The sequence below is a fragment of the Dama dama genome, chromosome 15 (assembly GCF_033118175.1).
Source record: "Dama dama isolate Ldn47 chromosome 15, ASM3311817v1, whole genome shotgun sequence".
NCBI lineage: Eukaryota > Metazoa > Chordata > Mammalia > Artiodactyla > Cervidae > Dama > Dama dama.
The window spans coordinates 36,383,356-36,410,554 of NC_083695.1; the positions used below are offsets into that span (position 1 = coordinate 36,383,356).

At 49.5% G+C, this 27,199-nt stretch overlaps 1 protein-coding gene across 7 annotated transcripts in view; it reads right to left on the bottom strand.

Annotated features, from left to right (window-relative positions):
- Nucleotides 1-22,967, bottom strand: part of KCNMA1 (potassium calcium-activated channel subfamily M alpha 1) — a 755,545-nt gene extending 732,578 nt beyond the window's left edge. For 6 of the 7 annotated variants that reach the window (XM_061161908.1, XM_061161907.1, XM_061161903.1 and 3 more), the window contains exon 1: nt 22,485-22,967. In XM_061161908.1, the coding sequence (XP_061017891.1) occupies nt 22,485-22,823 (339 nt within the window). In that variant the 5' untranslated portion in view covers nt 22,824-22,967. Of the gene's footprint in view, nt 1-21,709; nt 21,819-22,484 lie in introns of those variants that run through there. The other variant, XM_061161906.1, reaches the window with a different exon arrangement.
- Nucleotides 22,968-27,199: the final 4,232 nt, after the last annotated feature.

Below are 27,199 nucleotides of genomic sequence, written 5' to 3' on the forward strand. Positions count from 1 at the left end.
AGAATCTATAAAAAATGGTACAGATGATCCTATTTGTAAAGCAGAAATAGAGACACAGCCATAGAGAACAAGCATATTGGTGCCAAGTGGGGAGGGGAGTGGGATGAACTGGGAGATTGGGATTAACATACATACACTATTGATTCTATGTATGAAAAGATAACCAATGAGAATCTACGGTACAACACAGGGAATTCTCCTCAATGCTCTAAACGGGACCTAAACGGGAAGGAAACCCCCAAAAGAAGGGATATATGTATATATGTGGCTGATTCACTTTGCTCTACAGTAGGAACTAACACAACACTCTAAAGCAACTATATTCCAATAAATATTAATTTTCAAAAAAAGAAAAATAAGAAGTAATCCCAGCAAGGAAGCTGAGGCTGGAGAAGGGCATTCCTGGCCCTTACAGCCCCAGAGATCTCCTGTCCATTCTCAGCTCACTGGGCCCCTGAGGGCATTCACAGGATGAGAAGGCTGCCCAAGACAGAAGAGAGATGGGCCCACCAGACTCAACAGCCTCTTCGCAGACCCTCCGCCTTCTGGAAGAAGCACCTTCTGGGCCTTCCGACACCTTCCATCTCTTTCCTCCCTTTTGCTATGTTGTCCATCTGTCTGAGGTTGAGGAAGGGGAGGGGGTGGTGCAGGGCAGAACACTTACAGCCAAAGCCAAATTCTTACAAAAGCGCCAGAGACCCACAAAACTGTCTCATCCAACTCTCATTTGGTACTCACTGCTGGCGGCTGGTTACCATGCTCCCTCAAAGGGTCTCTTCCTCCTTGTCTTCCTGGCATTCTCATCCAGGGCTACTGACAGAAGAGAAGGGTCGAAATAACACTCCATCTCATCATAACAGGAGCCATCTGTTAAGCACCTAAAAGGCACTAGGAGCTCAAGGTGATCATCTCATTTAACCTGCACAAAAGACCCTACATGGCAAGTATTCTCAGTATTCACATTTTACTGCAGAAGAGAGTGAGCTTGCCGAGGTTAACTGTCCACAGCTACAGCACTAGTGCAAGGTAGAGCTGAGACCCAAGCCTGCCTTTGTCCAAATCCAAGGCTACATTTAAAGAGACCAAGTTAACATTCAAAAAGTGTGCTTCCCCACTGTGGTGGGGAGGCTGGTAGGGGAATGGCACATTGGCTCCAACCCTGCCAATACTCAAAGCATTTCTAGAACTTTTCTTTGGAAATCGCCTACAGAGGTAATTTACACACCACTCAGAACTTTCAGATTTTTCTGTGCAATCATAATTACACATTTAGGGGACCAGAAATACCTTACCCATATTGGCTTCCTCTCTTATTCATTATACTTGCCTGCAAACTCCCAACTCCCTTGGACAGTTTTCTAAAATCAAATTGACTTTCAAATGCTGAGAGATGTCACCCCAGCAACACTCAAAAGAATGCACCGATGCTATCACCAGCCTGTTCCCAAGGAGAGACCTTCTTTCCAAGTAAGGATGAAATAATTTGCTCTTTCAGTCCTGCATTTATTCGAGAAGAATTTTGTGATGCTGGACACCAGTGTAGGTTGCTAAGGAAACGGAGATAAATATGAAAAAGACCCTGTCATTTTGGAGTCCTCAACATGGGGATGATATTTCAGGCAACTTTTGCATAGGACTTTCAGGTGCAAAGATGGACAGCATACAGTCCTAGGCTTCAGTTATACTACATTCCAACATGAGTACAGGGATGCCAGCCATCCCTCTGGAAAATGGAGTTACCACCTAGGAAGTGATTGTAACAGTCCATGTTAGGAAGAGTCAGTCTCCCAAAGGCGACCAAAGTGAAATGACAATGTTAACCAACAATTATGTAGCACTTGTACCAGACGCTACTCTTAACTAATTAACATACATTATCCTCCCAACAACCCCATAAAGTGACTACTATTACTAGTCACACTTTCCAGGTGAGCAAACTGAGGCTCTGAGAGTTTAGGCAATTTACAAAAGATCTCTAAGTCTGCAAGGAGCAAAACTATGATTTGAGCCCATGAAGTCTGGCTCCAGATGGCATGCTCTTGCAAACTACACCAAGCTAACTGGAATGAGAGATGGTGCCCAGGTGGACACGTGTATTATGGCCCATTGAGTTTTAAAAGAGCAGCCACGTCACTCACGTTTCCTCATGTTTGATCCCTTGTTGTCTCAGCAGTGAACTTTCGGACTCACTCTGCTAAACATGACATCTGAACTGGATGGAATGGGCCAAAGGGAAATGCCATTTCCTGTCCCATTTCGCCATGGGGCAGCAAGAGAGCCAAGGGACCGGGGAAGCAGCCTCTGCCATCCATTCCCCTTCTGCTTTCGATATTCCAGTCAAAGAGCCCCATCAAGGTATTAATAATACTCAAAGCAGGAGAGAGCTGAGAAGACAGTCCTTTCACATCAGAGGGAGGGCAGAGGCCCTCCCCCTACCCCACAATTCACCACCCCTTACTCTGGTGGAGAATAAAGGTCAGTGTCCCCTGGTGACAGTCGAGATGGCCTTCTCTTTTGTTCTCTTTGGAAACTGGAGGGAGGAGGCATTTAAACCCCTTGGTCCATTTGTTCCTGAAGGTGTTTAAGAAGCAGAATAACTTATAAGATGAAGGCAGGGACAAGAATGAGGAGAGCTGAGGGAACCCCAGAGCAGTGGAGGAAGTGGCTAAGACTTAACACTCTGAATCAGATCCTGCTACTTCCTAAGTGACGTCTCTTGGGTCCATGCTATACCCACAGCAAGCCACAGCGTTTGCTCAGCTACAAAATGAGGATAATGGTAGTAACATCTCCAACACGGGCTTTTTGAGAGGATCACATGAGAAAAAGCAGGTAGAGTGCTCAATAGCGTGTGTGATACCTAGTAGCACCCTGTGTTAATATTCAGTATTTATATTCTACATTCCGTCTTAACACTGAGTATTAATGTTCAGTACTAAGACCCAGAGTGGTTACTGGGTCATGGTCATTGTTAATTATGGCAGAGCCAGCTGCAGACGGCAAACACCCTCACCCTGTGTCACTCTGGAGCCCCGTCTGCCAACTGGGTGTTCTCCAAATCCACTTCTTACTCCTCTTGGGAACACCACATATCCCAGGATGCCTTCCAGTTAAGGTACCATGTGAAAATTCTGACCAGTGGACCGTGTGGGCAGAAGCGATGGGAATGATTTCCAGGATCACTTTCACAAAACCACACCTCATGACCCCTACTTCTCATTCCTTATCTGTCATATGGGTGCAGAGGATTCAGCAGAGACCTTCGGGGTCCCCTTTGAAATGGCCAATCCACAGGCATAAGGAGCCAACCCTGGGAATTCCTTGGCAGTCCAGTGGTTAGGATGCCACACTTTCAGGGTTGAGTACCCAGGTTCAATACCTGGTCAGGGAACTAGGATCCCACAAGCTGTGGCATGTGTTGCAGGGGGTGTGGTGGGGCCAGGGGAGGTAGAAAAAAGGAACCAACCCTGAATGGTTGCTTGGAACAAGTCCCTTACCCCAACCCCCAAAACCCCACACACACTATCAATGGTACTTTATATGAACAATACATACACTTCTATATTAAGCCCTCAATATGTTGGGGTTGCTCATTATAGCAGCAAACCTAGTCTTATACACAGAATTAATCAAGCCTCAAGATGGACTCACAGGCCCCTCTTAGTTCAACGCTTCCATGACCAAAGAATCTAGATAGAGTAATATGGTCCAAGAGAAAAATTAGTATCTGCGACTGGTTAGGTGTGGAAAGCATGAGGAAGAGCCAGCAGTAACTCAAGAGAAACAATGGAAGAACCACTAGCCTAGAAGAAAGAGGACAGCCCAGCAGCAGTGTTACCTATGCTCACGATGGGCTCCAAGTCCTTCACGAAAATAGTGGAGGGCAGTGGAAAGACCATGGTCTCTGAGGCCAAGCAGACCAGAATCCGCGCCTACTCATGATTTATGGAGGGAAGTAAACCTCTCTGAGCTTCAGTCTCCACATACGCATAATATGGATAACATACCTGCCTCCTATTCCATGCCATCAGGCTGATTATCTTGGAATCAGCCATGGTGGGAATATTTACAAACTGACAAATGCCACAAATGTATTGACAAATGCTAAAAGTTTTGAGGCTTTCTTCCTGGAGGTTAAACACTTACCAGCACATCACTAGACAAACAGGAGAGGGAGGTCAAGGAAAGAGAATTCCAAGTAGAGTGGATGGCGTTTGTGAGGGCCCAGGGATATAGAAACCGGAAGTTTAGCAAAGTGAAGGAAGTCCTCTACGGCTGGGTACAGTGAGCTTGGGAAGAAATCTAAGAGCAACCCAGAGAGAGGGCAAAAGCCAGAGTTTGTGGAACGATCACCCTTTAATAGGTATGTGTTCCAGTCATCTAGTTCTATGATAAAAAATTACCTTAAAATGCAGTGGCTTGAAATAATCACTTTATTTTATTTATGACTGATAAGTCAGGAATTCAGGGAGGATGAGCTGGCTGGCTCAGCTCTGATTCATGTCAGCTGGAGCTGGACGATCCACTTCCAAGATCGACTCTGCTCACCATGCCTGGTGCCTTGGTACTCCCTGGAGAGTCTCCCTCCCTCCACACAGCAGCACATCCTCGGGCCTCTCCAAGTGACCGGCTCTTCTCACATCATGGAGCACTCAGGGTAGTCAGGCTTCTCTATATGATCCTGGGTCAGGCTCATGGCCTCTCCTGAGCCCGTGCTCCTGGAAGCCAAGAGGGAAGCTGCAAGGTGCTTCTGACCATGTCCTGGAAGAAGCAAAACCGTTCCCACCACATTCTATTGATTACAAGCAAGTCACAGAGCCAGCCCTGTTTCAAAGGTGGGGCGGAGGGCACTACCCAAAAGTCTGAACACGAGACTCATGGCTTACTGGGAGCTTCTCTGAAGACAAGTTGCCACACTATTATTGATCAGTTAGCACCTGCTGCCCACTCCCTAGGACCACCTGGAGGAGGCACAGGAGTTCAAAGAAAGGAAAACCACCAGCCCTGTCCACAGGGAGAATTCGATGGATGATGCTCACACAGGATAGGGAGGACAAGGCAGGGGTAACAGTGGCAAGACTGAGCCTCGACTCAGGCGGGCAGAGAAGGCTTCCCAGGAAGGTGACCTTCCCAGCACATGAGCCAGCCTTGAAGGATGTGGGAGGCAGCGTGGAGGGTAGGAAGGGAAGGAGTAGACCATCTCTGAGGTCACTGCCCAGCCTTCTACCACATCTGGACTTGCCATGGATGGGGCCAGGCCATCTCCACGTTCCCCAGTCCAGGCATGTGGCCCAGGCCTGGGCACTCTGCAGCCATGGTCAAAGAGTTCTAGAGCAAAAGCAGCTCCTGCCCATACCAGCCCATCACCAGGCCCGTGAGTGTGCCCAACACACTGGGGGTGGGGAGGAGCAGTGGACTGTGGACCTGTTTACTCTGGCTTGACCTCCTCACCCAGAACCAGCGGAAAGGCTAGTTACGCAACCACCCCCGTCGCAGCCTGCCAGCCCCTGAGGCCCGGCCTGGCCACCAGGCCTGGTAGCAAGACGGCTTCAGCCTAGCCGGCGGGCCTCAGCTCCCACAGCCATTTTCCGTCCAGGCACAGGATGCCCTGCTGACAAACACCTGGAGACAGCAGAGGCTGTGGGAGGGAGCTAAAAATAGCATAGCTAGCAACTGAGGACTTTTCCAGATCCTCGGGGTCCTGTTATTCCTTGCTCATGGACCCACATGGGCAGGCACCCAAGCTTTCACCCTTCTCCAAAGCTCATGCTAAGAACAAGCGCGGGAGGCCTCCTAAGTCACAGTGCTCAGAAGTCATGGAAACAGCCTGTCCTGGAGGCCAGGCCTAGGGATGGGCAGGCTGGGTCCACTTTCACAACCCCACATCCCCAGTGGACTCTCTCTGGCCACCCCCACTCTGACCAATTCTCAGGGCTGTCCACCTTTTTGGACTCTCAGGTTCTTAATGTTTCTCTTACTTGTTTGACCTTTAAGAATTATGGACCTTGTACTGCATTTTTAACTTCACTTGTATTATACTCACTCAGCCAGATGCCTAGAAGAGTCACACGTATAGACGTGTGGGTTGCACAGTGCACAATTCCAGGGGCATCATTCATGATTGTGATGGGAATGGTACCCCAGAACCATGCAATGTGGCTACCGGTGTTGCCAGGGAGGAAATTACGTCTTACACAACCCTGCGTCCCTGGAAAAAGGGCCACACTGATAAAGATCCATGGACTGACCCATTCATATCTGCTACCAAATATTCTGTGCATGGGGTTTGGCAGGCAAAAGGCCACAATGCCCAATGGTCTAGAAAGAAATCCATAATGTGATACAATAATGTATTTTCAGGCCATGGAAGTGAAGGGGGCAAGGGATCAATCTTTCCAAGGCAAGGGAAGATTCACAGCCACTGAATAAGTTACCACTACCTCCTTCTGAGTGTGCAGATTAAATTCTCTGGCCCACCGACATTTGAAATGCACTTTATTTATAGCAGGCCAGGGAACTCAGAGATATTTATTTGCTTTTCATAGAATTTCCATTCTTTTAATAACACAGTTGCAGAGCTTGAGATATGAGCAAATAGCATGTAGGGCATCATTCCACATCAGGATGCTTGGTTCAGAGTCTACAGAAAAGCCTCTGCTGGTGGGTGTCAAACTATCTCACTCCTCCATACACTCCTGAATGAGTGCCCCTGCCCTTCCCACACATAACTCTGGAGGGTTTGCTTTTGTTTTTTCAATTTATTTTTTAATTGGAGTAAAATTGCTTTACAATGTTGCAATGGTTCCTGCTATACAACTGTGTGAGTCAGCTGTGAGTGTACACAGACCCCCTCCCTCCGGAGCCTCCCTCCCACCCCTGCCCCACCCCACTCCTCCAGGTCATTGCAGAGCACTGAGCTGAGCTTCCTGCGCTCCACGGCAGCTTCCCACTAGCCATCTAGTTTACACTCCCTGGTAGCTCAGCTGGTAAAGAATCCGCCTGCCATGCAGGAGACCCCGGTTCGACTCCTGGTCGGGAAGATCCGCTGGAGAAGGGATAGGCTACCCACTCCAGTATTCCTGGGCTTCCCCGGTGGTTCAGATGGCAAAGAATCTGCCCGCAATGCGGGAGACCTGGGTTCGATCCCTGGATTGGGAAGCTCCCTGGGAGGAGGGCACGGCAACCCACTCCAGTATTCTTGCCTGGAGAATCCTCATGGACAGAGGAGGCTGGCCGGCTACTGTCTATGGGGTTGCAAAGAGTCGGACATGACTGAGCAACTAAGCAGAGCAAAGTGTATCCACGTCAACGATACCCTCTCAATTCATCCCACCCTATCCTTCCCCTCTGTGTCCACAAGTCCGTTCTCTGCATCTGCACCTCTGTTCCTGCCCATTTCTCAAGATTTTTAAAAACACATTTGAATTCTGCATCCTACTCCTAATAGCTTCTGTATATGTGTTAATATTAAAACTATGTTTTTATCCAAAACTTCCAGGAAGACTCATAATCAGAAAAATGCCCCAATATGTATTCGATGCCTCCACCTACACCTCATCACAGGGATATGGTATATGTGCCCTATTCCATAATGTGTAGTCTTGTATTATTTGATGTGAATGTCATAGCAGCCCTACAGTTGTGCAGTGAGCAACCTGCACAACTGCCCACAGCACACCTGCCTGCTGGTTAGAGAAAAGGTGATGAACCCACTGACCAGCAAGGGAAACCAAGACAAGGAGAGAGTCAAAGGACTAGCTAACCCGTAAGGTTCACTTCTATCCAGAAAGTATAGAACTTTCTGAACTTGTCCAAGGGAATCCCACATCTTATCTAAGGATGATGCCTGACTCTCTACATACTATATCCTCTCATCAGTCCTAGGTCTTCAAAGTTTCCTTCAACATGTGGCAGGGATGAGCTGAGCAGCGCCCACCTACCAGGACAGGAGCAGTGACTGTAGGTGGACAATGCAGGGGTTAGACACATGGGATCCACTGCCCACTGCCTGCATTTACACCTGGCGTGGCCCTCACGGCTGTGTGGCTCTGAGCAAGTCACTCCACCTCTCCACATCTCTGTTTCCTAACCTGTAAAGCGGCGATGAGGATGCCGCCTCTGTCACTGGGTTGTGGCGAGGATTAAATCATATAAAGAGCTGAGAAACTGCCAGACACACAAATGCTCGAAGTCTGTTATCCAAAAAAGAAACAGAAAATTACATTCTTTATGCCTCGTCTTCTAATTTGCAAACTGGGAATCATAAAAATGTTCACTCCAGGACTTCCCTGGTGGTCCAGTGCTTAAGAATCCGCCTGCCAATGCAGGAGACACGGGTTCGATCCACATGCTGCGGGGTACTAAGCCACAACTACTGAGCCCTCATGCCTAGAGGTTGTGCTCTCCACGTGTGAGAAGCTGGCACACCACAGCTAGAGAAAGGCCGCGTGCAGCAACCAAGACCTGGAGCAGCCAAAAATAAATTAATTAATTTTAAAAAAATGTTCACTCCACAGGGTTCTTCTGAGGTGTAAGCAACATAATAAACATAAGGAATTTTAAAGGAGTGCTTGATGCCATAGTAACTATTTTTAAAAGTTTCTTAAAATTTTTTCCCTAAAAAGCCAGTTACCCCAGTTCACACAGAAAGACAGCAAAACAAAAGCACTGGTAAGCGTGGAGATCAATGTAATGTCTGAAGAGGGAGAGAAAAGACCAAGAGAGAATGTTTGAGAACAGGTGCTGTTTTATACAACAGGCGGTAGACAGGATGTACTAACAATGACAGGTCTCTGTTCTGAGCGAAGCTCTCTAAGGTCAGGAAGCAAAGAGGGGCAGGGGTGAACAGGCACCGGTGGGGCGGGGAGGAGAGAATGGGAGCGCTCTCTGGCTGGCTTTTCTTTTCACCATTAAAACTGCTGTCAAGCCTTGCCTAGCATTTAAATAGCATCATCCCTGGAGATGGCTGTTTCAGTTTCATTACAGTCTGTGTTCATAGAGTACAAATAGAAATCTTCGTGATTTTATTAGTTTCCATGCAACTCAGGAGAGATTTGCATGATAACATTTCAGTTCCTGACTTAAAGAAGGGTCCAATTAAAAACAGAGTGCTTGCATCGCCTGTCACTGGAAACTGAAAAGCTTCCAGAGCTTTCAAAAAAATCTCTGTCCTAACTGGTTCATGGCCAGAAATCAACTATTCGGTACTACAGTTTAAAAAACAAACAAACAAACAAACTACGGTCTTCAATTTTTTAGTTTATTTTGTAAGAAATACTTGCAGGATGCCTGCAACCCTCCAATAAGAGTTAAAATATAACAGAAAATCTAAGGAAAGTATTTTTGTCTGAGCCTCATCAAGTCCTACATCATCACCAATTCGCTCAATAAAGCCCCAAAACTACCTGGCACTCTGTGGATCTGTGAAGTATTAACAGAATGTATCTGTGACCAGTTAAAATTTAATACATGGCCCCGGTAGCATAATCTGATTAATGTTATATAACCGAAGAGACTATTCAGCAGGTTCCGACGTGCTGACTATGATTTGAGGCGGCATTTCAGAAGTTACTGATTCTATCGGACACTCTCTCATTTGCCACGGACACTGTGGTCATCTTATCCCTGATTTTGGCCGCTGGAATGCTCCATGGAATACGACTGAGATGAACATTCTCGCTTTGGGGTTGTCTTCTGGGGCGAGTTAAGGAAAAGCATGAAAGTAAGCATGACCTCCTCTCAAATCAGATGTTTCTTTTTATTCCCAACCTCAACAAAGCCAGTCTATCATAGTGGACTGTTTATAGTCTAGTCTATAATCTAAGTCCATGGGGTCGCAAAGAGTCGGACACGACTTGGCAACTGAACAATAGCAACAACTATAATCTAAGACTTTTTCAGCCTTTCCCCCACACCAGAAATTAAAACTAAAACTTCAATAACAGTGTGGCTATGTCATTTGAAGTAACAGCACAGTCACAAAAACCTATTTCTGAGACTTTTTTTTCTTTTAATGATAAGTTTGATGGTATTTCCAATGGGGCCTATGTCCCCAGACTGTAATTCTTAAATGTGCCACCTCATCAAAATCAATATGGAAGTTCTGGGGACAGGTCCATCAAGTTTCACTCTGGGGATTCATAGAGAAACGAGATCTGCTCCCTGGACCCACTGCCTTGGGTAAGTTAATCTTGGGTTCTTTATCAGGTAAAAGTGATAGCTCTGAAATCTGATTTAAGAAATGGCTGTCCATTAAAAAGAATGAAATAATGTCATTTGCAGCAACATAGATGGACATAGACAGTGTCCTACTGACTGAAGTAAGTCAGACAGAGATGCAGAAATACCATATGACATCTCTTATATGTGGAATATAAAAAGAAATGATACAAATGAACTTACTTATAAAACAGAAAGAGACTCATAAACTTAGAAAACAAACTTATGGTGCCAGGCAGAAGGGATAGTTAGGGACTTTGGGAAGGTCATGTACACACTGCTATATTTAAAATGGATAACCAACAAAGACCTATTGTATAGCACATGGAACTCTGCTCAATGTTATGTGCGAGCCTGGATGGGAGGGAGGCTTGCGGAAGAAGGGATACATGTGTATGTACGGGTGAGTCCCTTCACTGTTCACCTAAAACTACCACAACATTGTTAATTGGCTATACTCCAATAAAAAATGTTTTTGGTATTAAAAAAATTTTTAATTAAAAAAAAATAGCTGTCTACTGAAATCTTTCTGAAATGAATCAGAGTGCATGTTTCACACAAGAAAACTAGGGCCCAGAGACAATGACTTGCCTAAGATACCATAGCTACTTATATATCAAAATCAAAAATACACAAACTTCCCAGGTAGTCCAGTGGTTAAGACTCTGTGCTTCCAATGTAGGGGGCATGGCTTCCAGAACTAAGTTATCACATGTCTGAAGACGTAGGCAAAAAAATTAAAAATCCAGTGTCATTTAACTTCACACACTATCAAATGAGACTTGATGGCAGAAAGAGGGCTGCTGGGTCCGTCCTTCTGCTCTCACTATGGGTACCATCAGAACCAAACAAGGCCAGCCAAGAAACTTCTCCTGGGACTGCCTGTTACCAGACCTTAGAGGAAAGATATCAGCTGCCCCAACGACAAACATGAGCACCACAGTGAAGAATGTGCTCAAAGATAATGATGACAAACTCCAGGAAGTGGGGTTTAGAGGGATTTTCTTCCTTTCTTAAAAAGTTTTATTAGTGGGAAAATAGACATAAACTTAACCATCTTAACCATTTTCAAGTGCACCATTTGGTAATATTAAAGTGAAGTTGCTCAGTCGTGTCCGACTTTTTGCAACCCCGTGGACTGTAGCCTATCAGGCTCCTCCATCCATGGGATTTTCCAAGCAAGAGTACTGAAGTGGGTTGCCATTTCCTTCTCCAGGGGATCTTCCCGACCCAGGGATCGAACCCAGGTTTCCCACATTGTAGGCAGACGCTTTACTATCTGAGCCACAAGGGAAGTCCTTTTGGTAATATCAAGTATATTCATATTACCATGCAGAACCTTTTCATCCTGCAAAGCTGAAATTCTATATCCATTAAACAACAACTCCCTCATCCTCCTACCCCCTGATAACCACCATTCTACTTCTGTCTTTAGGAATCTAGGTGCCTCACATAAGTAGAATCACACAGTATTTTTCCTTTCATGACTGGCTTATTTTACCTTGCATAATGTCCTTGAGGTGCATCCATGGTGTAGCACACGTCAGAATTTCCTTCCTTTTTCAAGCTGAATAACATTCCATTGCATGTACATACCACATTTTGTCTATCTATTTATCCATCTTTGGACATCTGGGTTGCTTCCACCTATCATGAATAACACTGGTATTAACAGAAATATGCAAATATCTTCTTTTAGATATGTACCCAGCAGTGGAACTGCTAAGTCATATGGTAGTTGTATTTTCAATTTTTCTGAGGAACCACCATAAGTTTCCCATGGTAGCTGTATCATTCTGCATTCCCAGTGCACCATGGTTCCAATTTCTCCACATCCTCACCAACACTTGCTGTTTTCTGGGCTTTTGACATAGTAGCCATTATGATGGGTATGAGGTATCCTTTTTTCTTTTAATGCCTCTCCGTCCTGCCTACATCTTCTACAATGAATATATATGTATTTAGGATTAAGGACAAAAGTATGAAACACAAACTGAAAAAGAAATCTTACAGGGAAGACAGGGTAGTACACGAACATTAAGAAATGGATTTCTTGAAGACAAGCAAATTACTGACTTCTCTGATGGGCTCAGCTCAAGACACCATTCCTGTATTCTTCAAAAATCTTACCACCTGGTCAGCTGTGGCTGCCACAATCTACGGGAGAAATGGTCGTAATTCATGAGCGGTTAAATCAATGCCGCTAAGCACTGTGAGGAAAGCGCTCCCAGATGCACAAAGAAGACAAACAATGTATTAAGCGGTGACCAGCTAATGTTGGTCATGAAAATCTCCGGCACTTGGATAAACCCTTTCATCTTCCAAATCTTTCCTCCAAGTCTCAGGGTCCTTATCTCTGAGCTCTCCATTTGCTAATCATTGTACATCTACTTTTTCCCCTTCCAGAGTCACAAAAAGTCTACTTTCCAAAGTCAAGTAAAGAGAAAACAAGTTCAAACAGCATCCTCTCCCTAAGAAAAGAAGGCTGCTCCTGTGTAAACAGGTGCACAAAGAAGAAAAGCCCCCAGAAACCTTATAACCCCTGGCATCTGGGTCACAGGGCCACACACACCTCACGTTAGCAGTTAATCAGAGGGAACTTCTCACTTGAAAAGCTAAACTCTTCCAGGAGGGAAAGCACGCTTTCCATTGGTCTTTATATCATTCTGCACACCTTGGGGGTGAGGCCACTTATCATGATTTATTCATTAAGACACAGGTGAAGGGACTAAAAACAAAATCCACCCAATTACATATTTATCTAACCTCCAGTTCCCAGAAGAGAAATTCTACTTTTCTTTGTGTGAGCATCTCCTGCCCCCCACTGCCCTCCTTCACCCTCCCCTCTTGCATGCTCTCTTTCTGCTCTGATTTGTTTCTGCTCAGCAAAATAAGGAGAATGACAGCAATGGCATAGAGAAGCCCAGAGGAGAAGAGATAAGATGAGTAGTTGGAGAGGAATAATCTTCAATTCTAGAAGCAGCTGTATTTAAATGTTCCAAAAAGAGGCTCAAGATCGCTGTCTGTTCTCCATCCTTTGGGAACAACCAACACCTAGAAAGCAGAGTCCAATTCGTGCTTAACAAAGCATCCGCACTCCACATCTGGATTCCTGGCATCACCCCCGAATCACACCTGCTTTCAGCCAAGCCCAGTACTAAACTCTGAAAGAAGCTGAACTTTGGAAATGCCAGGCACGATCCAGTTACAAAGAGGTGACCTGATGGCTCAGGGACAGCCAAATCCTCACCCCAGCTTCCAATAAGACCCAACACGGGGACTTCCCTGGTGGTCTAGTGGTTAAAAATCTATCTTGCAGTGCAAGGGACACCAGTTCAATCCCTGGTCTGGGAAGATTCCACATGCTGCAGAGAACTAAGTCCATGCCCCTCAACTACTGAGCCCACACTCTAGAGTCCAGGAGATGCAACTGCCCAAGCCTGCATGAGAAGCCTGCAAACGACAACGAAGAGTAGCACCCACTTGCCGCAACTAGGGAAAACCCACATGTAGCAACAAAGACCCACCACAGGCCAAAATAAATAAATAAGTAAATAAATCTTGGCATGGGGAAACTTCACCACCTCTGGGGTAGAAGGACTAGAGAGAGTCATGAGAAAGAAAAAGAAGGTGGCCTGCATGGTAGCAACAAAAGTCAAGGGAATTCTACATCTCAAGGTCATTGCTGACACCCAAACCCACCCAGCCCTGGGCCTTTCTGGACTGGACTGAATCCAAAATCCATCACCTACCTGTATGTCCCAGAAACACCCCAGAAGCAAAGAGGGGCTAGTGCAAGGAGAAAGACCTTTCCATTCAAGGGTGGGTTTGTGCCCCCCATGGAATGGTGACTTCAGAAGACCATGAACACCCCTGTCTCCTCTAGAGATGGGGCAGAGGGCTCCCAGCACTGGTGCTGAAGAGGAGGTAGGACCCCGGCCCCAAAGTACCTTTCTATACTTACAATGTCACAATCCCACATGCTTCTAAACTTGCAAGATCAAGCCCTTACTTGCTATCCACTAACCTGCAAACTTCAGTCCCTCTGCTCCTGGACTTGGCAGGAACCACTAGGGAAGAAAGGAAGTCAGGAAAAAAGAGCAGGAGAAAGGGGAGAAGGAAGGAACATGGAAGTTCCTATTAACTACCTTTGAAAGGCCCAGAGTCAACTGGGTCTGGTCCCCTGGAAAAACCTAGTAGGGAGGGCAGTGAAGCAGCATAAAGAATACAAAGTAAATTTCTCTTTTGGCCATGTAAAGAAGCATTAGTCACACAGGTAATGAGGTCTTATATGGAGATGATTCCGAGGCTCGGCTTGACGATGTTAAGTAGATCTATTCTGGACCCGGAGTGCCAATTACATTTCCAAACTGGAAATGTAATTAGACACAATGCCCCAAAGACAATCACCAAATAATGCCCCAAACAAAGCAAAGCCCATCTTCAGGCAGCCGTTGTTTTGAAGCTGTCCTTCCATCCCCTGCCTGACTCACACAGCTTAAGAACTAGTGCTCATCATGAACTAATTCTTGTTACCCACCGGTCAGGGGAGACCGGGGTGGCATGAAAACAAAATTCAGAAGTGACTCAAACATCATTTTGCCACTGAATCAAACCCATCTCTTTCACTCAGAGTTTCTCCATAGCTTCTAAGAAATTACCCTAAAGAGCAGCAAACTCTGTTTGTACCTATAACATTCCCACACAGCTCCCCTCACGCCCACTCAAAAACCACTGTGGAAAGGACCCACCCAACATACATGTTTGCTTATATTTACTCGACTCTTCCTGCCCTCAGGCGGGTTTGCAGGCAACTCAGAGACCAGAAATGTGTGTACCCACGAGAAGATAACTGAATTCTTCCCTCCCCTCCATCAAACAGACTGGAGCTTATTTTTCTTCTAGCACCTAGCTTGGTTCCTGGAACACAGGATGCACTTACTACGGAACAAAAGCAAAAACAACAATAACAATAACCGAAAGATTTATCTGAGGACTGGGACTTCCCTGGGGATCCAGTGGTTGGGGTTCCATGCTCCCAGGGCAGGGGATACAAGTTCAATCCCTGGTCAGGGAACTAAGATCCCACATGCCGTGCAGTGCAGCCAAATTAAAAAAAAAAAAAATCATTTGAGGACGTACTATGTGCCAGGCATCATGCTAAGGCCTTCATTTAGCCTGAAGATGCTCAAGATACATGTCTATTCCAGGCTCTCCCCTTTGACAGTGGAACAACACAAAAAGCACATCTCCAGGAAAAAGCCCCTGACAGTACGAGCCGTGAAAAATCGGACAGCAGGGTGAGAAATGGAGCTACTTCCAACTGCCTCTGCTGGAATTCTGGAGAAGGACCCCTGGAGGGCGGCACAGCTCAGGGCCACCCATCTCTGCACACTCAGTGAGCAGGTCTTGAGCCCAACCCTCTCGCACTGCAGCCTCTGTGAGAGGGTTTGGGGAGGCCCACCCGGGTCTCTATGGAAAATCGGGCTGCAGTTTTGCGGCCCGCCAACCTCAAACAGTCCGGAGAGGATGGCCAGCAGCTGGCTTCCCGGAGCTTCACCACAGAGCAGCCCCCGCTCCACCACGAGCCTCTAATTTTGCAAGAAAGTGGTTTGGCTGAGTTGCCATCCTGGACTTCGGAAAGTCTCACCCCTTGCAGCGGGACCCACTGGCACGAGGGGGAGCCTGTGGGCAACACCTGGACCACACCCCACACATCTGCAGGACGCTGCCCTGGCCACCATGACCCAAGCCCAAACCAAGGGCGCTGTGGGTTCCTTGGGAGCAGACATGCCGACAATCAGCTTTAGCAGCAAGGGTCCAGACTGAACTGCAGCAAGGCTGAGAGGCATGAGCCGAGTTTTCTCGACCTGGTTGTCCTGGCACAGTGAACCTTCCTCTTCTCATCCCTTCCCACTGCTGAGGAAATGGGGATTTCCATATTTTAAAATAGCCCTGTCTTCAGAGAGGGACTGCCCGGAGACTGAGGAAGGGACCGGATACTTGCTTCTCAAAGCGTGGTCTGCCCAGCACCTGTGTCTCATGAGAAATGCAGAGTCTCAGGCCCCACCCTGGACCTTCTGAATCAGAATCTGCATCCCACTAGTTCCCCAGGTGATTTGTGTACAAGTAAGATATGAGAAGCCCCAGGAGCTTAATACAGATTGATGCTCTCTCTGGCCTTTGGAGGAGCAGATCTGACACCCCAACCGCACAGCCCTGGAGCCTTCTCCCCAGAGTGCACACCCTGCCTCTGAGGCTGGGCCCCCCGAGCGTCTTTCTCCATGTGCCCAGGGTCAGCGTTCCACCTGATGCATTTCAGGGACTTCCCTGCTGGTCCAGTGGCTAAGACTCTGTGCTCCCCATGCAGGGCGCCTAGGAGCCATCTCTGGTCAGTAGATCCCAGAAGCTGCAGCTAAGAGTTCACCTGCCACAGTGAACAGCGAAAGTCCCATGTGCTGCAACTAAGACCTGAAACAGCCAGATAAAGAAATAAATTTTTTTTTTAAGAAAAGAAGCATTTAAGAAAAGGACAGTCTCTTGATCTGCTCCCTGCTATGCACAGAAAGGCTGTGGCAGGTCAGAGGTCCTGCGGGAGGCCAACCCTGCCTGACCCCCAGATAGGGCTTGCAGAGACCAGGGTTCCCCGCAAGGCTCCAGAAGCTGCGGCATCACGGCACCAACACGGCCCCTCTCGTGCCAACCACAGAGGCATCCTGACAGGCGCACCACAGCTCTGACGTCCCAGGAAGATGGTGTTGGCTGCTGTGATTCACAGGCTAGCACGGCCACTGCCACTGTGAGCAGGGACACCCTGGCTGCCCACATTGGGAAGGAGGTCCTGGCATTGTAATTCAATCCCAACCTGACTGCTTCGGCACCAGGCTCCGCTCGACCTGGTCAGAGAAAGACCCAAAGCAAGAACTCCCTGTAGCAGCCACACAGAGGGATGTCCCCATCCAGGAAAGAAGGCCCTAGTGATCCTTGCCCTGGGAATCCTTTCTCCCCAAGGCCACACACTAGGGCAGCTCTTCAGGCCCCTGGGCACCAGGAAGCAGGGCCAGAACATGGTTCGCAGCCACTGGTGTCCTCCTAGGAAAAGCTATGAAGTGGGGTCCCCTAGAGTACCTATCCCAAGGGGCTGTGCTCTGGGACGATCCCTAGTATACAGATGAAGAGACTGAGGTACAAAGTGGCGAAGTCTTTGCCCAAGGTCACAGGCTGACTCTGGGGTGCTACCCAGTGACCCTGACACCTAGGCTGAGCTGCTCAAGGTGAGCATGGCCAAGGGCAGTTTACCCAATTCCTCTCCAGCGGAACCTCTCCCAACCTGTGATGTGACTCTCCAAGGGCCCGCAGCTATGCCCTGACTTTCAATTTTGTCTCACAAGGTAAATTCAAGGGCAAGTGCTCCACAGAACACACTGGGGGGAGGGCACCCCGGCGGGGAAACTGTCACAGCCTCAGGGGAACAGGTCTGTGATCACTGGGCTGGGGATAGCAGGGGTGGAATTCATCCTTTCTCAAGGGACATTAGACAGCCATGCACGGCCACCAAACTTTCTACTTGCGCTAGGCCTGCAGCTCCTGGAGCCGCACAATGCAAGGCTCATCCACTCTCTTCCCCACCATCAAAGCACTAGCCAAACTGCCAAGCTCCCCTCCACGTACACATCCATGCCCACGGAGCCTTCCCAGGCCCCCCCTCCCCCACCTGCCAGACTTGGACCAGCCAAGAGTCATGAGCCCAAATCTCAGTGTGACCCCTAACTGGATGCTTGACCCAAGGACGATCGACTCCAGGGTCTCGAGGTCTCCTTTGGTTCAAAAGTTCTATTTGTTGTAGTCAGTGCCCTTCCAGAGTCAAAAGTTCAAGGACTCAAGGAGAAAATTTTAAACTCGCCACCTTGTAAAGCCCTGAGAGCTCCCATTGACAGGCCTGCTAAGTGACAGGCATTTCCTGGGTGGTATATACACAGTACTGTCCCTCCTCATAAGAAACCTACAAAGGAAGCATCATCACACTCTTCTTACAGGTGAAGACAAACAGCTGAACAGGGCTGCCAGCCACAGATGCCCAGGTAACAAGCGTGGGCTCCACGATTTGCACTCGGGTCTGTCTGACTGCAGTGTCTCTATGGAAGCGTGCATTTCCACAGGGAGAGCCAGGAACAAGGAGAAAAAGCTCTCAGGACAAGGAAGGTCACCTGCAGCTCCCTGGTGCCTGGGACCTGAGCGCTCTCCCAAGGCCACCCTAAGTGATGCCATCAAAGCGGAGCATCTGAAGGTCGTCCAGTGCCGCCGATCTCCAGGATGAGATGAGGCACGGGGGCCAATCTGGAATCAAGAATTCTGAGGCTCTGAAGCTCCAGCCCTGATTGGATGCGCCAGGCCAGACCCTGGGTAATCACCGAGCCGTAATGGGATCTGATGTTTATATTAGTCACGAGCCTGACAGAGAAAACGTGTTGTTTTCTCAGACACAGCCATGGAGACAATACCTCCATAATTCATTACATGCAGGCCAGACTTAATCGAACACAAACTTCTACAAGGAGGATGTCTTGAACAGAGAACAGGATGAGTCTATGTCTGGCCATGTGAGGCCCCTCCCAGCAAACCACACCACCATAGGAAACTGGCCTCAGTTTCCCCAGTCATTTAAAGAAAAGCAGCCTGTGGGCTGGAGGAAGAGCAGAAGGTGGAAATAAAGACACATAAGCACTCTGAAGCTGGAGAACTGCAAAATGTGTTCTGAGCTAGAGACTTTACCCATAGATCACCAACTCCTTCTACTGTCCTCCACTGAGTCCCAGGGCAGGAAGGGGTACTAGCACTCACAGAACCCAAGCCCATATTTCACACAGCAGGAAAGACACCAGAGAGACTAAAACCACTCCTTCAAGGTCACAACCTTATTGAGGCTGCCAGAGCAGCTCCTTGTTCACTACAGTCTGTGGCTGACTTCGACCTGGAAACGTCACAGCCAAGTGAATGGAGGGCTCTGATGAAACCCATCAGAGAAAAAGACCATAATGGGAAAAGTACAGCAAAGAATATAGTACCGGAATGACTGTGCCCAAGTTCCAAACAGCGAGAAAATGGGATTCTTTTTTGTCTTTTGTTTCCTAAAGAAGTCCACGTGCCATTCTTTTCAGAACAGTGAAGTCATTCACGATTTGAGATTCGGAGGTCAGAGAGACTAAGGATGAGATGCCTCTTGATGTACACCCAGTTTCAGGTTCCTTTGATCAAAAAGGATAGTACAGTCCCAGAGGCCAAATGCTGTGATTCCAGAGCCCCGGCTGAAGCTTATTCCCCGAGAGTTTCAGATGTGAAAAAGACCCTAACTCCAGGTCAGACCATCTTGGGGCTAAATCAGGATAAGGGTGAACATATCTGAGGGCTGGTAGAATACTGAGGAAAAGCAGCCTTGGTTTGCTTGGAAAACCCAGCACTAAAATAATTATTCCAAACTGAAGCCAAATGCATTCTTTTGAACGGCATCTTGACAACTACTAAATACTTGGAAAGCAAAAAGAATGAAGGACAAAGAAAAAAAAAACAGAGACTGCAGTAAAAACACAGACCTCAAGGGTAGAAAGAAAGTTTATAAAGTTTATAAAAGGCCTAAGTAACTACTATTGGGCAAAATGAGATGGCTACACACACTTGTTTAATTGAGCAAATCAAGGGGCAGTGATTCTAGGCATGTTTTTAAAAAGGACTCTAAAGACACAAAAAGTAACCCTATCTCATTCTATACTGGCCTCACATCTTCCCTACCAACTGCAAGCAATCTCTTGTCCCAGGCTGATTCTTTGTAGACACTTCCGGTTATGTCAACTTGGCATGCATTGCAGCTTCAAAATATAGCTTGATATAAAGGGATTGTTCTTTTCTAATGATTGCTGCCAAAAAACTATTTTCTTGAGAAAACTTACAGAAGTTATGCTTGGTCATCATTTAGGAAAGAGACTCTTTACATGAAACATCCAATCAGCATTTCATCACAGGCGCTGCGGTAGTACTGATGTACCTCCTAGAGTAAAAAGACTTCAGAAGCTGCGTTTAAAACCCCAGGATCACAAAAACACTGAAACTTATTTTCACTCACTGAAAAAAAAGTTCTCAGTATGATCAAGCCTGCCCAGTTCCTGAAAGATAAGGAGGTTGTTTAAAAGTTCACTAAAACCAGTCTAGAAAACATTTGAGATGCGTACGACTCTTCTCTTCCCCCCAAGGGTAGTCACAGAATCTCCGTAAAGGAAAAACATTCCCAGACTGAAGACTGCTGGGGAGGCAGAGAAGAGGGACGTGTGAATAAGACGACTCTATGAATAAGCGTGGGTTTCCCAGGTGGCTCAGGGGTGAAGCATCTGCCTGCAATGCAGGAGACGCAGGTTCTATTCCTGGGTCCGGAAGACCCCTGGAGAAGGAAATGTCAACCCACTCCAGTATTCTTGCCTGGGAAATCCCATGGACAGAGGAGCCTAGCAGGCTACAGTCCATGGGGTCACCACAAGAGAGTCCAACAAAACTTAGCAACTAAACAACAACAACAACATGAACAGGCGCCCAGTCAGGAGGGCTAGGCAAGGGGCCAGGTCTAGGGGGGTCTCAGGGTTAGGATCTTGGGTAACCTGCTGGCTTCTCTGGAATGTGAGAGGTCTTCCACCTTGACAAGTAAGGAGAAACCGCTATGGCCAAGAAGGTTAACTCCAGAGAAAACTGGCTGGCTAACATCTGGAGGTCTCAGAGAAGTAGGAGGAGGGATCGGATGATGGCTTTTCTTTTTCTCCCTTATTTCCAACACATCAGTATTTTCCAAAACACAAATGTGCTGCCACAAAACACAGCTGAGCCCCAGTACCCAACAGGATGTATAATTAATGAGCAGGAGAGAAAGAGAGAGCTTCCTTTCACCCTCATATGTCACCCATAGCCCCTGTCTTAGCTACTCCCTCCCAGAAGCAATTAAGGAGGCTGCTACAAGTTGCTCTGCACTGTGGAAGTTTGAGGGGTCCTCGGACTAACTTTATTAGAAAAGACGTGCGCATTCCCGCTCACGTAGATCTGCTTCTACCTTGCACCGTTCACTGTCCCTCTCCGATCCCCCCTCCCTCTGAAAACGCTAGCACTGGTTAGACCCCCTCGATTAAAAAGTGGTCTAAACAGAAAGCACCTCGGTCACTCTTTTTTATTTCTTCCAGTTTTTTATTTTTTTATCCTGCAGTTTTCTATGAAAAGCTGCCCCCCGAACCTTCAGCCAGTCGGGGGGGGGGGGGGTTGGAGAGAGGACATCTCTAGGGACACGACGCGACAGACCAGGCAGCCAGCCTAGCAACCGTGCTTAAGGTGTAGCGAGCCTGGGTGCTGGTGGGCGTCTCTGCGCCAGGAATAGCCGACATCCAGCCACCTCAACAACGTCGGGGAGGAGGCTCGCGTGAGAACCGCGGCCTTGGCCGGCTCTCGATGGTCCACCCCCCGCTCCAGCGCCACGCTGTCGGTGGCATTTTCGCGGACCTAAAAGCGGTGGCCTGGGGGCGAGAACACAGATGCTGAAGAACTTGGAGCGGGGGTCAGTTCCAGGAGAATATCTAAGAGTCACAGAGGGAGGGGACGTCAGGCTTGCCACCTCGCTACATTCCTAAAAGTGGGATGCTACTCCCCAACTTTCTCTCGCCCCTCCAGGTGCCCCACGCCCTCTGGCCACGTTCCTCCCTCGGGATTCCCTAGTTCCAAAAGATGTCCTCCCGTGCCTATAGGATTTTCCTTTTCTGAGTCCACGGACTCACCTCCCCAACAGGTTTCTAAAGTGCGGGTTGACGTGCTCCCCCTCGCCCACCCACAAGGAGCCCACCCGGGCAGGTGAGCCGCGCGGAAAGCGCACCCACGACCCCCAGCTTGTTCGGTGCCCGCCTGGTCGGCTCTCCCTAACTCCGCACCACCGGCCCCGAGCGGCGCGCGTCCCCCATCTTGGCCCCAGCCGCAGCCGCAAACAACCCTATAATAAATTAAGAGGTCGGGATGGGGCGTCCGCGTCCCGGAGCGCATCCGTTGGGGGCAACTCCTCACCCCCGGTGCGCCGGCCGCTGCCCCAGTCGGCGAGCGCCGGGAGAGCGGAGGGAAGGGAAGACGGCGAGGGGCAGGCAGGCAAGGATGGAGGGAGGCACGGCGCGCTGAGGAGCGAGGAGGTGGGCTGCAGGGGACGCCGAGAAGCGGCGGGGCTGGCGCAGTGGGGAGGCGCCCGGTGCGCGCGTTACCTTCGTTTTGCCCCCGCAGTGGCAGCAAACGGTCCACAGGTACTTGAGCGTCCTCCAGAGCAAGATGATGAAGAGGCCGCCGAAGAAAGTCACCATGGAGGAGGCCAGGAAAGCCCACCACATGCGTTGGCCCCGGCTGTCGCACGGCACCTCCATGGTCACCGGGATGATGAGCGCATCCATCTTGGGCTCGTGGACCGAGGACGAGGAGGAAGAGGAGGAGGAGGAAGAAGAGGAGGAGGAGGACGCGTCTAGGCTGAGATGGTTCGCGTGGATATTGCTGCTCATTCTAAGACTGCTGCCTCCGCCGCCGCCGCCGCCGCCGCCACCATTTGCCATAGCTAGCAACGGGCAGCCGGCGCAGGGGCGCGGGGGAGCGCCTCCCGCCGCCGGCACCACCCCGAACACCCATCAACAGCCATATTGCTGCTATTGCTGCCGCCGCGGAGCGCGAGAAGGGGGCGGGGAGGCGCCTGGGCTCGGGGCGCTGTGCGCGACCTGGCGGGGTGCGCGGAGATATATACAGCGGGCCGCCGCCGCCGCCGCCGCCCGCCGTCCCTCCCCCCGGCCGCCCGCCCGTCCGGGGGGGAGGGGGACGGAGCGCGCGGGCAGATCCCCTCCCAGGCCCGCGCCCCGCTCGTCCCGGGCTGCGCCGGCCCCAAGCGCCGAGAGCGAGGGGGCGCCGCGGGCCGCCGGCGCCCGGGGTCTGCGCCGCCCCCGGGCCCGCCCCGGCTCTGCGCGCCGGCCCGGGTGCCCTCGGCTCCGCGCCGCGCCGCCCGCCGTGCGCCACGCGTGTGCGCCGCGCTCCGGCCCGGGACCCCTCCCCGCACGCCGCCCGGGCAGCTAGCCCGCCGCTCTGGGCTTATTAGGCGGCAACTCGTTAATAATGTCTCATCAGCCCCCTCCCGGGTACCCCCGCGCCAGCCCCTCCTCTCCCGGCTGCGCTCGGCTCTCTCTCTCCGCCCCGGTGTGCGTCGGGCCGCGGCAGGTTCACCGCGCCTGGCCCGCCGCCGATGCCCCTAGCCCATGCTCCCGGGATCCCCGAGCCGCGTCGCCACGCCACTGAGCCTCCTCGGCCTTCGTTCGATCTTCCTCCCGGCTTGCTCAGGCTCCTCCTCGTCCCCGTCCTCGCCTCCCGAGCCTCTTCTGCGCGCTCCCCGCGCTCCCCGCAGCCGCCAGCAACAGCAGCTGCAGCAACTGGAGCCGGCGCGGGCTCAGGCCGCCCGAGGCGGGAGGGGAGGAGGCTCGCCACGCTGGCTCGCCTCGGCTCCGGGCTGGGCAGGGGGCCGGCAGACCCCTTGGCGGCGGCCTGGCACGCACCCCTGAGCCCCAGTGCAAAAGGTACAGAGCCCCAAACCCAGGCGCAGGACCCGACACCTCTCTCCAAGGTGCTGCGCCCCCAGCCGAGCGCCCTGGCATACCCGAGGAGGACCGTCGGGCGCCCGGGGCAGGCCGATTTCCCCAAAGCAGACCACTTTGGGGAGGGGAGAAGTAACCAGCTGTTGATTGCACAGGCCGGACGCCCCAAGATTCTCGGGCTTCGGGAGTGAGGAGCACCCTTCTCCAGGATACACACCCTGGATCGACCCCTATCCATCCCTCCAGGCTCTTCCCTGTCGCCTATCCTAGGTGCCCCAGTCTCCCGTGCCGGCCTGGGGGTGGTCTGTGGCCTTTGATAGCAGCAGCTGGTAGTTTTTGTTTGTTTGTTTGTTTTTGCCTTTTCCTTATTAAGCGACAGAGGCTGCCTAAGAAAGTAGCCAGAGATGGGCCGGGGAGACCTGGTCTCAGGGACAGTGACAGCTCCTAGAGACAGCAGAGTTCCCTAAAGTCACTCTGCGTTTATCCAGCCTCAGCCTCCATCGTGTGAGGAGCGCAGCTCAGGTTCGGTTCAAGGCCATCTCTCCCCACTTAGGATCTTCCCTTCTCCCCAGTTATAGGTGAAGAAGGCATCCGGGTTTGTTCAGCAGCCACTGTGCCTTACCACCAGGGGAATTCCCCTCTGATGCTCACTCTGGACTCTGCCCTTTCTCCTGCTACTAGCTGGACCACAGGTTTTTCCAGAGCTAATTAAAAGGGAGATGATCACACTCTCCCCTCATTGCCCACAGTGGTTTCCCCAAAGTTTCCAGCTCATTAGTTTAAGCTTAATTGGAATTCTCAGGTTCCTGTCATCCCTTCCTGTGGTGAAGGCCAAGTTAGCATCCTTCATGGTTTAGGCCTGTGCTGTTTCTGCCTGAGTCAGAGCTCAGCCCCTCCCCTTGCCCTTGGAGGCCCTAGGATGCAGGGCAGGCTGGGGCAAGGGAGGGCAAGCTGGGCAGAGAGGTTCAAGGTGGGTGTTTGGAGCTTCCTTCCCTGCTCTATTCAGAACACGTTTATTGGGCTTGGGACCCACATCCATTAGAAAAGTTCTCTGTGTTCAGAAACTACTCTGAACACGTTCCTGCTGCACCAGTCCCGTGCACGCAGAGGCCCTGGGTCCTTTCCAGCACTGGGTTGCGGGTGTCAGCCCCAGAAATGCTGTGGGGATGTGCAGGAAGGTGGTCACTGCCCAGAGGGTCCTTGATTTATTGAGTTGGCCAAAAAGTTCATTTGGGTTTTTCCCAAACTTTTTGGCCAACCCAGTATCAGCCTTCTAAGTGGCTATATTTTGCTGCCTCTGGGTCTCAGCATACCGGGAAAGTTAAGGGCTTTCCTCAAATTTTAGATTTGAAATTTAAAAGCAAAACATATAAGGATGAAAAAAGCAGCCAAGGATAGAACTGTCTCCCCAGTGAAATATGAAACCCCCAGGATGGATTCCCTTTCCTCACAAAATTAAGCTTCTACAGACCAATGAATCCCCTTCAGGCCTTGCTGGACTTTCCCCATAGTCTGGGTTCCCCTCAGACACCAGCCAGGGGTCTAGCAGCAAAAGGCCACCGGTTGCTTTGACTTCTGTCACCCCAACTGCAGAATCCTCACTGGGTTTCTCCTCCATCATCACCTTCATCATCTCATCATCCTTCCAGAGGGTGCCGGGAGGCCCCTGAGGCATCATCCCCTCTGCTTTCTCCATCACTTGTCGTCCCTGTGCTGATTAAAGCTTTTCGAAATTTCTGTGTTACACACAACCTAGACTAGGCTCGCCATCAAAGTCAAGATCCTGCTCTTCCTGCAATCTCCAGTCCTCGCCACCTCCTGCCTGGTGGGCACCAAATGAAACAGTGCCTCCATCCACCAGCATCCACCAGAAACACACCTCATCGGGCTGTGGCTCAGCTCTCTCACTACTTCCTTACCAACCACAGATTTCAGAAAACCTGGCACCTGGCCCCACCAACTTAGACCTCACACTTAAAGGGAACCTCAAGTACCCCTTCATTCATTGTGTCTTCTCATTTGTAAATTGGAATAGCAACAGGAACTGCCCTGCCTATCTCAAAGGATTGTTTGTAAGGATGAAAAAAACAACATGCAGACCTTTGTGTGGATGTTTCACCTCTTGTAGGTATGTCTGCAGGCTGGGAATTGAGGGCCAATGAACAAGAATGAAAAACAGTTACAAAAGTAGAATTCCAACCTCTCCCATTCTGAAAATAATACTGTGACCCAAAAACAAACAGCCAAACTCCGATCAGAGCTTCTGAACCCTAAGCCAGTCCCTCTGTGTGTGTGTGTGTGTGTTGTGGGGGGAATGTGGACAAAATTGTCACTCCTTGACCCACACTTCTGTGCTGCATCCCACGGACCCTCAGCTGGGTTGACAGCTGAGGCGCAATGCCTCTGCCCTCTGCCGCAGCCATTACACAGCCACCCATATGGCCCCCGACAACTGGGCGTGAACAGGTTCCACGGCATGGCAGGACCACTCTGGGGGTGATGGGCCCTCTGAACCATGACATGCCTGCCCGCTCCCCGCCTTTCCGCTCCCTGGGACAGCCTGAGGAATTCGAGGGCTACAGAGAAGCACCTACAATTTGTCCCAGTGCATTCCACCTCTTGTAGGTATTTCTGCAGGCTGGGAATTGACGGCCAGTGCACAAGAAGGAAAAGTCTTTGCAAAAGTAGAAATTCCAACCTCCTCCTTTTTGAAAACAATACAAGCCGCCTATTTATTTCTCATCACATTTATAAACTTCTCGGTGAGGAAGGCAGCCTCTTCATGTGTGAACATGTGTCCTTGGAAGCTTTCAAAGCAAGTCGGGGCTTCACGTTTCTAAATTATTCGAATCTGAACAATCCCAACTGATTTAAAATAAATAAACAAAAGTGCATAAACAAACTAAAAAGACAGAGAAACTAATAGCCAAGGAGAACAAAGAAGCTTATTTACTTAAATGTAGACCCAACATCATAATAAATGTACACTGGATTTCATTTTTTTCAGACCCACTTCCCATATTTTTTTCAGACCCACTTCCCATATTCAGATGTAAATTTGAGTGATACTGCTCCAGAGAAGTCAGATGGGCTCTGCAAGGGATTTAGCGCCCTCTGGTGGCTCTTTCTGGCAGCACATGACATTATTTTGTTTCAGTTCGAAAAGGGGGCTTATTAAAAGAGAAATTTAAGATATTAAAATTCCAAAGAGAAAACTCCAGCTGTAAAAATCTACAACCACAATAATATTAATTATCCATCTGTCAGTCCTAGTAGCATATACACTGTTGTGATAAAGGTGCTAATAGAGCTTACATTGTTACCATGATTTCTAAGCTGTAACTACTACTGGGAAA